This window comes from Quercus robur, chromosome 2 (genome assembly GCF_932294415.1).
Source record: "Quercus robur chromosome 2, dhQueRobu3.1, whole genome shotgun sequence".
Lineage (NCBI taxonomy): Eukaryota > Viridiplantae > Streptophyta > Magnoliopsida > Fagales > Fagaceae > Quercus > Quercus robur.
Genome location: NC_065535.1, coordinates 77734686 through 77749300, shown reverse-complemented (window position 1 = coordinate 77749300; position 14615 = coordinate 77734686). Strand labels below are relative to the sequence as shown.

Below are 14615 nucleotides of genomic sequence, written 5' to 3'. Positions count from 1 at the left end.
GATGTCATTATAATTGAGGTACAACTCTCCCAAATTCTTCATATCGCCGATTTCTACAGGAATGGAACCATTGATTTGGTTTGAATTAAGAGACTAATAGGTCAAGTTAGTTAGATACCATAGAAATGAAGGGAGTGGACCGGTGAGCTTGTTTTGTTGTAGGTCCAAGTATTCTAGATTCTTTAGAAATCTAATTTCTGACACTATAGAAGAAACGTCAAATGTGTCTAAATGAGTAAGGTTGGCAAGCGAAGGAGGTAACTCACCAGTGAGGTAACTTCCTTGGAGTCCAGTATTATCAAGAAAAAGACGGACTAAATTTGGGAAGGATGAGAAGTCGAATTTTCGTAACTTATCTCCCAGATAGGCGCCTTCCATGTCAATCTCTATGACGCTTCCGCCAACATTGCAAAAGATTCCAGGCCACTCGCAATGACTTAAGGAGGAACCATTGGTGTAGTTACTACTCCACCACCCACTCTCCAGCAGAGCCTTGGATTCTTGTTCTAGCGCTGATGACTTAGCTGCAACAATCATAGTTGTGGAGCGCGTGAATATACAAAGAACCCATAATGCTAATACCAGAATGGAGGGAGCCATGTTAAAATAAAGTGTATAATTGATTGACTGCTTGATGAGTGCAATGCCCATGGTAAATGGTTTATTCTTATATATATGCATCACTCATTCACTCTAACACACTTTAATAATTGAAATGCAAACTTTCCCGAAGACTGAAAGGCGCCACTCTTCTTGACTCTGAATAAATACGAACGTGGTTTTCAAGAAATTATTGTCTTTTTGAATCCTATAGATCTAGCGCAGAATTTTACTTGAGATCTACACCAAGTCCCCTTTTTACAAGTTCCCTTTTTAATCCTGGCCCACGGTTTATTTCTCGCCCTTTCTTGTTCGGTGTGAGCTCAGTAGATAAGTGAAATCAGTAAATGGTGTAATTTCTTTGATTGATGGATATATGCAATACAAGGCCAAATGGTTGATTGTTATATGCATCACTCAAGACTCAAGAAAGACAGCCTTATAATAATTAAAAGGAAAATTATTAGTTTACATTAATACTATTATTACCATGCAAAGTGTAGTAATAATAATTGTACACTTTCTCCCAAAAGTGATAGAAATTGGCCATATTCTTTGAAAAAAAAATGAAATACATAATTGATTCATTAGTAAAAGATCCGATATTTATTTTTGGAAAAAACTATCTAGTTTACATTCACTATTTCAAACACATATTCACAATTGATGTTGACCACATTTTAAAAATGTACTAATTTTTTTTCTTTTTGAGATGGTTAGAAATACTTACATTAGTACATATCTCGCTAGCCTGCTACCCCATAGCTTGAACCTATGCCCTCTCCTGTGATATCATTTTTCTTTTTGAGATGGTTAGAAATACTTACATTAGTACATATCTCGCTAGCCTGCTACCCCATAGCTTGAACCTATGCCCTCTCCTGTGATATCAACTCGACCAAATGGTGTCAAATAACTAGGATAACATTTTTGAAAAATGCTAAGATCATAACAAATAATAGAACTTTTGTCACAACTCACTCACGTGGCAATTTGTGAATAGTGGAGTTGTGAACCCACTACTTTTTCTCTACTACTCATAATTTGTCACTTGGCGTGGGTGAGTTGTGCCCCCGTGGCATTAGCATTTTTTTTATTTTTTCAAACTTTGAATTAACAATAACGCATTTCTCTCGAAATATTATCCTTTTGAATCCTACTAAAGTGCAGAAATTAAACTTGAAATTAACATCTTGGACATTTCTCTATGAGTCTTCCTCATAATTCAATTGAAGTGAACATCTTGGAAATTTCTCTAAAAATCTTCCTCATAATTCAATTGAAGTGTACATCTTTCAAATTCCATCAATGTCGGATGACTTTAGGTCCAACTCTAGCAAACTTGCTGCGTAGCTTGCAATTTAAGTTAGGACGCGTTGCGAAGTATCTTTCCTAGTGCAATTTTTGTCCTACATTTTATGGCCATGATTTTTTTCTTACATTTTATTAAATGTTTCATACGAGGTGCTTATATTATTGAAAAAAAGTTAATGGTGTAATGATATTAGAAATTTTTTTTTCTTAAATGGTGTTTTGAGTTACTATGAGTCATTTGATTTCTATCACTTTTATTAAAGGATTCATATAAATATAATATGAAGACTTTTTTTTTTTTTTTTTTTTGCTTTTATAAATTCAATAGTTATAATAGACAAGTGGGAATTTGAACCCTATACATCTTTGTTGGACAAACTAGATGTGCTAATTGGCTTACAAGACTCTTGGAGTTTCATATGATATCCTTATATAAATGGAAATTGCATCAATAAATCTATCTACCCTACATAATTTATGAGAAAAATTTAGGGATAAAACTTTTGTTGCATTACTTTCGCCACAAATTTGATGTAGTTTTTTTTTTTTTTTTTGGAGATATAATTACAACATGCTGCTAATCTCGCAACTTAAACCCTTTCCCCCTTAGACCTCCAAGCACTTTGTGCATGGAGAGATGCAAACTTGATGTCGTTGACTGTAAATAGTGGAGAATAAGTAATGGGTCTACTATGTATAAATCATTGTCTACCCTTTACAATCAACCACTTTAGAGTTTTGACAAAAGTTGTGGTCGTAGAAGAATTGACATACAATAAATAAACAATCACTCCCCTTAAACTCTGTTAGCTAATATGTTTAGAGAAGAGATTTAATAATGATTTGATGCAAATGCAACTATTTACACCATCCTATGCCAATGTGACACATCATATTTTTATAAATAGAGAAATAGGAGTTACTACAAAGAATCAGGACCTAGACCTCATTCTCATTGTTATCATATTCAACTAATATAATTAGAAAATTAAATTTATCATAAAAAAATTAAAAATTAAAAACCCCACCACCATGTGAGATGCCGTCATAGACACCACTGGATCTAAGGGAAGTCACTGGTTTTACTGAAGACACCACCAAAGATGCCATTGTAGATTGAGAATTCAAAGTCCACTTATTCTCATTGTTATCATATTCAACAAATATAATTAGAAAATTAAATTTATCATAAAAAATTAAAAATCCCACCACCAATGTGAGATGCCGTCATAGACACCATTGGAAGTCATTGGTTTTACTGAAGACACCACCAAAGATGATATTGTTGATTGAGAATTCAAAGTCCATTGAGAAATTTCTCTCTCTCCCTCTCTCTCTCAAACACACACGTACACACACACATTGTCCATCCAACTCCCTACCCCAGCTACTCTAACACCTATAGAAAACAAGCTCAACTCAATTTTGGCACAAGTTGGTTCAATTAAGTTAGAGTTTGAATCAATCAAGTTTGGCTAAGATCAAGTTCGGTCAGAAACAAATTGTCTTAAATGAGTTGTGTTAGGGTTTTAGACGCTAGTTGCCTCAGATCTAATCAACTTTTAAACAAACAATTAATTAGATTAATTATGCAACGAATCTGATTTAAACAAATATCAAACATTCACAAATCACATGTATACCAAGAATGTTGACCTAGTAAAACTTTTAAAATTGTGGTTTCAAAGTAAAAAACCTGGAGAGTACTTTACCTAAATAATCCTTAAAGCAACATTTAACTAATAGAATTCAAATTTATAATAAACTTAACCCTAAATCTACTGCTACCTCATGTAGTACTTACTTGCGTAACCACACGTAGCTCCAAATTTTTAATGCACTGGTATGGTAAGAAGGAACAAGTTGAAGGAATAAAAAAAAAGGTAAAGGAAGAGCAAAAATAACATCGGTAGAAATAATAAAAGACATGTAAATCAAGGAAGTGACAATGAGTATGACTTTAGACAGAGTAGAATGAAGAAAAAGAATAAATATTAATGAATCTATTGATGATCCATAGCCAACCCCAACAAATTTGGGTCTAAGGGTTGTTGTTGTACTTTGCTCATTAGTTTTTTTTTTTTTTTTTTTTTTTTTTTTTTTTTTTTTTTGGCTTATTGAAATTGGAATATTTGAGAGAAGTCGTACACTTTTATTCCTCTTGTATAATTATTTGTTGTATTTGCTAGCATGCCAGTTTTGTATTCAGCTTGAAATTGGGTGTAGGCAAACAGGGGGCTTGGACTCACTGCACATATAATTGACCACTGCAAATTGATTCTTAAGTTCCCTGAAGGTACTAACAGTACTTGGGTATGTTTCTTCTACTCTCCCCCACTCACAGTCTCTATGATGCATTTTGTTATAAGCTGCTGAGTGCTGATAGTTTTAGTTATAATAATTGCAGTACAATGAACAGTTTAAAATATATGAACCCTTGGAGTACACATATGATGTTTGTGAGGCAATTCTATTATGGGAACAGGTCAGATGTTATTCCTTTTTCCATTTGGGTAATTATTTTTTGAGGAGAGTATAGGTACTAAACAATTTTAGGATGCAGTATCGTAACATGACTACTGTGTTGACAAGAGAGTATTTGGATGCTCGACCTGATGGGTGGCTAGATTATGCAGCAAAAAGGATAGCACAATTGTATGGTTCTACACAGTCATGCCTTGTGGTTTTATATATGTCATTTTGGTTTGTCATCAAGGAAGTCTCTTTATACCTTTGTTTCCTTGGTTGCAGGGGAGCAAAAAAATGCCATAACCGGACCCTTTGTGAAGAACACCTGAATTTGATTTTACCAGCGAAACCCCCTTTTCATCCCCGGCAGTTCCGCAGATGTGCACTTGTTGGAAACTCAGGAGATCTCTTAAAGACGGAGTTTGGGAAAGAGATTGATGGTCATGATGCTGTTATACGAGACAATGAGGCTCCTGTTAATGAGGTGAAAAATATTTTCCTTACCATCAATGAATTCTTGTCATTTCTTAATATGCAGTTATTTGATGGCCCTTGAGTCTCTGTTAGCTATAAATGCACATACACTCCTTTTGAGAATGAAATTGATCGTTTGTTTAGATAATTTGCTTGGTTCTTTCCAACGTGCATTTTCCTCTACATAGTATCTGTTATTCACACTTACTTTCATAGGTATGTCTGGTCACCAGGCACTCCAATTATGATATTTCCTCCTTTTCATATTAGATGTCAACCAAAAATAAAAATAAAAAGTTTTTTAAGTGTAATATAAGTGATAGACATACTCAAGTGTTTTTGTGAAATTATTCATTTTGTCTTTTGATATATTATAGAAATATGCCAAGTATGTTGGCCTGAAGAGGGATTTCCGACTTGTGGTGAGGGGTGCTGCTCGTAACATGGTCACCATTCTAAATGGGTCTGGTAAGTTGTTCTATATATTTTGTTTTATTAATATGGGTTCTTAAAATTCTTATTTAGCCTGCGTTTGGATTGCGCTGAAAACCAGCGCGTTTGCGTTTTTCAGGTTTTTTTTTTTTTTTTTTTTTCACGCGTTTTTTAGATTTGCGGTTACTGTTCATGTACTGTTCAATAAACAGTAACCGCAAATTTTGACTTTTCAAACTTTTTTCAGCCAATCAGTGCATATCGTGTACTGTTCACGGACCCACAAATTTCACTTTTCAGCAACTTTTTCATTAAAAATGGGTCCCACGGTACTATTCACACATTTAAAAATTATTTTGCTACAGTATTTTTCAGTTTTTAGTTTCAGTTTTCAGTTTTCAGCGGTATCCAAACGGACCCTTAGTATATTTTTCTCTTCTTTCTTATTTTATCATATTTTAGGAACAAGAGTTATGCTGCACTTGCATTTCAGTTGTGTTATGGTAGTGTTTCTTGTTCTTCTGTTTATTGTTGCTTTTTCCTAACCAGTTATTGATGCATTATGAGATTTTTGACTGGTATAAGATTCTTAGTCTCGTCCAACTTTTACAGAAAACCATTTTTATAGTGCTCAATCTTTTCAATGGAAATCCACAACTTGAATTCTAGCACTGACTATTGAAAATTCACTATTATCTCTAAGAATGATGGTACAGGTTGAACATAAGTTTTAGATTACATCAACAACAAGCCTTAATCCATAATAATAATAAAAAAAAGGAGTGATAAACTATACGCTTAGTCTTCCATAGTTCCTTTGTTATTGGCTACCATTTAGGATGCCTCTGATTTTGGTGCCCTTTTTAGTAAAGTCATAAATTTCTGTTGGTGCAGGATCTAGACAGTTTAATGACTCACAATTCTTTTCTCTTGCAGTTGACGAGGTGCTTATAATTAAAAGTGTTACACATAGAGACTTCAATGCTATGATTAAGGTGAAAATCTTGTCTTAGAATGCTGTTGCATTCCTCATTGCCAAGTAGATAGTTAAGTGGGAAGACTGTACATATAAGCTAACAAGATCTAATGCTGGCCTTAATGGTCACATACCTGAAGAAAGAGGACATGCATCATGATCAGATGAATGAGTGATTGAGTTGCTTTTCTGAGTTATGTAATTTGTGTAACTCGTGCTTCTATCTGTGTGCTAGATCATTCTTTCAGTTTGCCAAGTACCTCACTTCTGTGATGATAAATATTAGTTGTTTTTGTAAACGTCCTTTATCATTTAGTGCTTTTGTAAAATGTTCTTGTTGTAGTGTGGTTGGACACTTGTTACATGCAGAACCATTAATTGAGGCCTCCTTAAAAGACAGTGATCATTTTGACATTTTGGATTGTTTTTGTTGCAGAGTATTCCAAATCCGGTTTATCTTTTCCAAGGAATTGTGCTGCGTCGAGGTGCCAAAGGAACTGGAATGAAATCTATAGAACTAGCACTCTCAATGTGTGACATTGTTGACATATATGGTTTCACTGTTGATCCTGGTTATACGGAATGGTTAGCTCTAATTTTCTTGCTTATATTATTTTACTTTCCAGCAATTGATAACCTGTTGATGTCCTTGTTATTTGCATCTGTATCTCAATTAATTGTTATTTGCCATTGCCTTGTATGCTGGCTGGATATATATTTTTGACTTGTATCAGGAAATCATTAAAATCAGGTTTCCTTATTTACATGTTTTACTCTATGCTGCTATCTTTGCATTCTAGCTCATATATGTCATGATCTTTATGATAGGACACGATACTTCTCTACACCTAGGAAGGGGCACAATCCACTTCAAGGGAGAGCATACTATCAGCTTCTAGAATGCCTTGGGGTAAGGATATTCTCTCTCTCCATTTTACTCTTCCCCCCCCCCCCCTCTCTCTAAGAAGCTATCATACACTCTTATTACCTCAGGCCCATATGCACCAATTATTCTCTCTGAATGACCAGGGTTCATGTCTGTCAGGTTATTAGGATCCATTCTCTAATGAGATCCAAGAGGAAGCAAGAATGGTCAAATGTACCTAGTCGAGATATGATTAGCAGAGCTCACGCTGCAGCTTTGCGCTTCAAGAAGAGTCAAGGTAGTCAAGTGGGTGATTTGAGCCAGTTTGGTAGTTGTAAGGTGTGGGGCAATGTGGAGCCTGACAGCAATGGACCCATCTCAGGATCTCCAGACATGAGCAATGTCAGGAAGTACTCAAATTACAGTAAATGGGAAGTCATGCCTTTTAAAAGTCTTAGGAAGGAAGCACAAGATCACTACATGCAAATGCAAGCTGTCTCCTTGTACAAAATGGTGGCAATAAATTGGATGATCTAGTATGTGTTAGGCATTCCTTAAAATCTGAAGTATAAGCGATGTGGGTAATTCTTTGTGATCTTACACTGATTGTGGTTGAGAGCAGGCCTGACTGGGTATACCTATATTCTTAAACGAAAATTAGTTTAACTGACTGTTTGTGGTCTTACAGTGAACATGACTATCGTCCACTTTCAACAAATTTTGTTGGCAACAGTGGCAAAATGGAATCTCAAGTTCTGCTAATACAAATTACATGGATGTTGTGTGAGATTTCACTGATGGGATTCTTCTTGCTTAGTGGAGATTCTTTCATGTTGATATTAAGAGTTGAGTTTATGGAGTGAAGGTGTGATCATAGGTTTTTGGTATGCTCTAGGTTGGGCTTAAATGTATGTTCTTGTAGTTGATAGAAAACGAGAAATTTGTCTGGTAGAAGGAATGGAAGTTTGTATTCTTTTCTAATTTTAAAAGCTATTCCAAGCTGGTAGCGCCTTGTATCTTGGTTTTGGGACATGCTCTCTCTCTCTCTTCCTTTAGCTAATAGTTTCTAGGACATGCTTATTTTGGTGGAGTGATGTCTCTGCCGTGGGGCTTGATTTGCATTATTGTCTAATTTTGTGTTCCAGGAAGGTAGCATTTGAGATTTGGAACTATTGCCCGCCACCATGAGAAGATAAAAATTCAAGGGAAAAGTTAGTGGAAGTCTTAATTGGATATAGCTTTTTATATTTTCCATAAAAGTGGGTATTAAAAATTTTCTAAAATGACAAGACTTAGGAATAGTATTTAGGTGCTGTTCCTTAGGTTCTCAACTTAAGATTTTGCTATTTGGGTTTTTCCTCATGGAATTGAAGTGTATTTTTTAATTAAGTAGTCACATGGTTCAATATTAATTGGGGAACCTAAAGAACGGTATTTAAGGTAAAGAACGGTATTTAAGGTATTATACCTAAGTTTTGTCATTTCTTAAAATGATTTATTAACAAATATCTTATAGTCCATCTCATTCCTAATTACACAAAAACTTTGATGAAAGACTTTCTTTCATTAGATAGTAAGAATTTTCCCTTAAATCATCTATTGAGGAAAGGGATGAGAGAGAGGATTGTGTGTCTTTGGAGTAGATAGCAAGGGAGGTTTTATTACTACTTGTTTTTTCTTATTGAAACTTGTCTTTATTATTGTTGAATCTTATAGGAGTCCAAATCTTCTGTTCCACTTTTCTTACTCCATTCTATGTTCTATCAATAAAAACTTGCCACATGTTCACCTAACTAATTAAATACTACCATTATTGACTTATTAATACTACCATTATTAATTAGTGGTAGTAATTGATTAATTAGGTGAACATGTGAAAAGTTTTTATTGGTGGAGTATAGGGTGGAATAGGAAAAGTGGAACAAAAAATTTGGACTCATCTTATGGAATGACTTGAACTAGTGTCGAGCATCAAGCATATAAATCAACCTTCGTAACTTCTACAATCGGTAATGGGAATTCTAGATGTGTGGCATTAGAAAAGCGAAAAAGACATAAATTTCATGTTGCAAAATACAAGTTACAAATCATAAAGAACAACACATACAACTTGCACAAGATTCTCAAGGAATTGTTATTGTAAACACAACATTTTTTGCCATAGAATTTCGTCAAACGATATGGTTCTCAATCGAAAAACAAGCACTTCCTTATTGAGTTTCACCCTCTCCATTCCTTATTGAGTTTCACTCTCTCTGATTATATAATTTTCTTGGTTCCTCAACTGCCACAGTGAAACTAAATGTAAGGGGTTCGTTACTGGTTTCTTGTGAGAGAGAAATTCTTGGGACACCCATTTCATTGTCGGCCTAGACAATGGTTTAGTGTGTAAGCAAGCAAATGAAATTGCAGCAACAAAAAAAACATCCTTTGCAACCAAACGGTTTGGAGGTGGGAGACGTTGGTCTAATATTTCATTTAACATCACACTTTGAGATGATGATAACAATGTCATGAGCTCGCCTGGATGTCTTCCCATTAATATTTCTAATGCCACCACTCCAAAGCTATAAACGTCACATTTTTCAGTCACCACCATAGTATAGGCCAATTCTGCATACATGAGAAAAAAAAAATGAAAAGTATGAAAAGATGTAATGTCTTTCATTTACCTTTAATCTTAATGTGTTACTTTTATTTCTATATACTTATTTTATGAAGACATCGGACAACTTGCTAGCATATAAAATTTCTATTGTGAAAGTGATATTTTCTATTATGCATGCATGGTCCTATCAGATAACAAACAATAAAGTATGCTAAGTAGCATAAAATGTAGAAAGCTCCACACGTGGCAAACATTTTAAAATAATAGTTGGGAGTATGACAAACAGAATATTAATTTACCTGGAGCAAGATAACCATAAGTCCCAGCAACTAAAGTTTGATTGGAGGAATCAGGATCAAGAAATTTAGCCATGCCAAAATCAGAGACAAAACCCTCCAATTCAGAGTTCAACAATATATTGTTGCTGGTTATATCTCGATGAACAATTGCCGGAACGCATTCATGATGCATGTAACATAAGGCATGTGCTATACTTTTGATGACGTTCATCCTCTTCATCCAATCAAATTCCACAGCCTCAACATCATTGCTTAGGACAGAAAACAAGCTTCCCCTTTCCATATACTCATAGATTAAAAACATGCATCGATTATGCAAACAGTAGCCAAGAAGTTTAACAATATTTCGATGTCGGATTGCTACTAACATTTTGACCTCATTTTTGAAACTCTTGTCAAATGTTGGGTTCTCAGCCTCCAAGCGATGAAGTTTCTTTATGGCAACTACTTTACCACTAGGCAATTGTGCTTTGTAAACACTACCATAACCGCCTGTCCCGATGCAGCAGCTAATGTCAAAGTCCTTTGTTGCTTCGATGATGTCTTCATATGCAATTTTTCCATCATAATTCCATATTGAAAATAAGTCACCATTCTTTGTTTCACTTGACTCATATTTAGTTTTCTTATCCCCACGTCGAGAGAGGAAAAAAAACCCAACAAGTAAAACCACAAGGAAAAAGCTGAGGGGAGCAACAATTTTTATTAGGTGGACAATTGATTTGTTATTGTTTGGGGAAGATGGAAAGCAAGGAGGGAAACCTTTGATGTCACCACATAAATCTTTGTTGCCAATAAATGTGTAAGGTGAACAATTTAAGTAGCCATTTGGGATCTGACCATGCAACGAATTGTATGAAAAGTTTATTTCTTTTATTGAAACAGAAATATTGGGAATGTTACCGGTAAGATTATTGTAGCTAAAATCCAAGAGCTCTAAAGATGGTGAATCCCCAAGTTCAAATGGAATATCTCCGCTGATGTTGTTATGACTTAGGTCAATAGCATTTAAGAAATGAAGATCACTAATGTGAGAGGGAATGTAACCACTTAAGGAGTTGTGGCTTAATGACAAGTGTCTCAAGCTCTGGCAATCAATTATTTCAGTGGGGATGGAGCCATTGATTTGATTCCAATTGAGGGACAGAGTTTCCAAAACAGTTAAATGATTGATAGTTCGGGGAATGAAACCACTAAGGTTATTATAGCTGAGATCTAAATATACTAACAAATAAAGGTTACTCATGTCAAAGGAAATGGTTCCTGTTAAGTAGTTGTGGCTTAGAGTTAAGTTGTTCAACGAAATGCAATTAGCTATTTCTGCAGGGATGGAGCCACTAATTTGGTTCCAAGCAAGGGACAAAGTTCTCAAGTTAGTAAAATGACCAATTGTGAAAGGGATTGGCCCGGTGAGTGTGTTATTACTCAAATCTAAAGTAGAAAGATTCTTTAAATTTCCAAATTCTTTAGGAATGGACCCACTAATTAGGTTAGAAGAAATGTTAAATCTCTCTAACTGAGTGAGGTTGGCAAGCGAAAGAGGAAACTCACCACTGAAAGCATTTGCACTTAGATCTAAATCTCGAAGATTCTTTAAATTTCCTAATTCTTTAGGAATGGACCCACTAATTAGGTTAGAAGAAATGTCAAATGTCTCTAACTGAGTGAGGTTGGCAAGCCAAAGAGGCAAATTACCTGTGAGATTATTCGCAGGTAGATAAAGGTCTTTGAGTTTAGAAATAGTACCAATCTCTGGCGGGATGCTTCCTTGGAGTCCAGTATTATAAAGATCAAGATCTTCTAAATTTGGGAAGGATGAGAAGTTGAATTTTCGAAACTTATCTCCCAGATAGACGTTGATCATGTAAATCCATACGACGCTTCTGTCAACATTGCAATAGATTCCAGGCCACTCGCAATGACTTAAGGAGGAACCGTTGGTGGTGTATTTACTACTCCACCACCCACTCTCCAGCAGAGCCTTGGCTTCTAGTTCTAGCGCTGATGACTTAGCTGCAACAACCATAGTTGTGGAGTGCGTGAATATACAAAGAACCCATAATGCTAATACCAGAATGGAAATGGAGACAGAGGGAGCCATGTTAAAATAAAGTGTATGATGGATTGATTGATGAGTGCAATGCCCATGGTAAATGGTTTATTCTTATATATATGCATCACTCTAACACACTTTAATAATTGAAATGCAGACTTTTCCGAAGACTGAAAGTCGCTACTCTTCTTGACTTTGAATAAATACCAACGTGGTTTTCACGCAATTATTCTCTTTGAATCCTATAGATCTAGCCAGGGCCGGCTCTACGGTGGAGCAAGAAATGCGACCGCCTAAGGTCCCAAGTAAAAAAAAGGCCCCCAAATTTTAACCAATAGGATTATTTATAAGTAATAAATAAAATAAATTTTTTATTAGATGAAAAACAAATAAAAAAATAGAGAAAAATGTAACGTCGTCCATAATATTTTTCACAACACTTTTACAACTAATGCTAAGTAGCAGGTTGTTATAGCCTATTGTTGATGGCAAAAAAATAATTATAGTGATATTTTCAAATAAAAAACAAAAAGCAGTTTAAAATCTAGGATTTATTGTAAAAAATATTGTGAATGTTGCACTTCTAAAAAAAAATAATAATAAGAGTTTAATTAGCAAACTTTTACTAGTTTTCATCTAAATCTACTACTAACACCACTGTTTTACTTACCACTATCAATCTACCATATCAACAAGTATGAAAAATTTTGTCAAATTTTTTTTGTCTTAAAAATTCCAAAAAAAAATATATATATATCTATGCAGTTCATGTTAATTAGTAGTAATTTTGCATCTAAATTAAGATGATAAATTTTCGCCTTAGGCCCCCAAATACATCAAGCCGCCCCTGGATCTAGCGCAGAAGTTTACCTGAGATCTACCCGCATGATCTTTCCTCGAAAATTTCTTGCAAGTTTCCTTTTTAATCTTGGCCCACGATTTATTTCTCGCACTTTCTTGTTATGTGTGAGCTCTTATTTTATACAAGTGGAATCAGTAAATGTTGTAATTTCTTGTTTGGTATGAGGACAATGACGAGGTGGCCCAACACGATCATAACAGTATTAATTATTAGTAAATTATTTTTAAAAAGTTTTTATTAGGATAAAAATTCACTTTAATAATTTTTTTTTTTTTTTTTATAAAAGTGGTATTAAAATTTTTTTTAAATGGATTTATTATAATAGATGCTAAATTAGTAAAAATGCTTGTTACAACTGTACGGATACACACATGTTATTTTCAAATAAAATGTATCATTTGCGTTATATTGATAATGCTAAAATTTTATTTACTAAAAAAACGAGATAGATAAATCTTTTATTTTTCCTTTTTAATGGTGAGATAGATAAATGCTAAGAAATAGTCTCAAAAACGCAATAATCACAAACACTCAAAAGTGAACTAACAGGCTACAGCGCTGTACTCATACTTTTTTATTCCTTTAAATTAGGGAAATATCACATTTGTGCCTCACACACTTCAGGACGTCTTCACAAGCTACACTAGGCATAAAAAAAAAAAGTTAATGCATTTTATTTTCTCTATTAAATATTTTATTTAAGATACAATGTATATGCTAGTATTATTTTTATTTTTTAGAAATATCAAATATGCTTGCAAAAATTTCAAACCGTTTTATCAAAAAAAAAAAAAAAAAAAAAAAGGATGGAAAAGGCAAAAAAACGTAAAAAAAAAAAAAAAGTAACAAAGTTTATTATATTATATTATTTAATTATTATTTAATAAATATATTTTTAATTGTTCATGATTTAATTATAATATGAATGTGTTTAATGGAAACAGAATAAAAATTTTACTAATTATATTATTTGCAAATAGATTTGTATTTTTAATCGCAAAATTTTCAAAAATAAATGTACCACTTATACACATAAGTTACGATTGGAATTTAAGAAAAAGTTAACTTATTTTACTTTTTAACTTACTTTTGCTCCAAAAGTGAGTTTTATTGTTCCAAAAGTCAGTTTTAGCTTTTTCTTTACAAATTTTCAACAAAAAGTTTTCAGTAAATAAAATAAATTGTTTCTAAACGGATTTATAGTCTGTTTGGATTGAAGGAAAAATGAGAGAAGTATAATAAAGTATAATAAATTTAGTCCAAAATTAATTTATTTTCAACAAACTTTACTCTCTTCCCTCCACTTCCCCTCCTTCCCCGTCCTCTTAATACTAATTTTAAAACAATTCCAATCTACTCCCCTCCCCTCCCCTCCCCTTCAATCTAAACAAACCATTAGGATCACACGATTTTACAATTCCACTTCACCAAAACATTTAGGATTGCACCAGGATCATAAAAATGATAGGATCATATGTAGGATCGTGTAGGATCGTATGGGATCCTACCGATCCTACCAAAAACATAAATTTTTGGTCTTTTTTTTTTTTATGAGATAAATTTTTTGTTTTGATGAAGTTTTAAGGGTTTTCATTTTTTAATGTTATGATAGTATGACTTTTTATTTTATTTATATAAAATTATGTTAACCTAAGTAAATGTT

General features: G+C 33.8%; 2 protein-coding genes across 14 annotated transcripts in view; one reads left to right on the top strand and one right to left on the bottom strand.

The window, feature by feature from the left end:
* LOC126715137 (sialyltransferase-like protein 1) overlaps positions 1-8162 on the top strand; it is a 101605-nt gene extending 93443 nt beyond the window's left edge. For 6 of the 11 annotated variants that reach the window (XM_050415589.1, XM_050415586.1, XM_050415592.1 and 3 more), the window contains one exon: positions 7470-8162. In XM_050415589.1, coding sequence (XP_050271546.1) covers positions 7470-7667 — 198 coding nt within the window. In that variant the 3' untranslated portion in view covers positions 7668-8162. The remainder of the gene's footprint in view (positions 1-7469) is intronic. The other 5 variants (XR_007651806.1, XR_007651805.1, XR_007651809.1 and 2 more) reach the window with 3 other exon arrangements.
* LOC126715135 (MDIS1-interacting receptor like kinase 2-like) overlaps positions 1-12173 on the bottom strand; it is a 99284-nt gene extending 87111 nt beyond the window's left edge. The window contains exons 1-2 of one of the 3 annotated variants that reach the window (XM_050415578.1): positions 10038-12173; positions 9582-9743 (exon numbers count right to left, since the gene is read on the bottom strand). In XM_050415578.1, coding sequence (XP_050271535.1) covers positions 9582-9743; positions 10038-12138 — 2263 coding nt within the window. In that variant the 5' untranslated portion in view covers positions 12139-12173. Of the gene's footprint in view, positions 1-9354; positions 9744-10037 lie in introns of all 3 variants that reach the window. The other 2 variants (XM_050415577.1, XM_050415580.1) reach the window with 2 other exon arrangements.
* Between the last annotated feature and the right edge of the window lie 2442 nt (positions 12174-14615).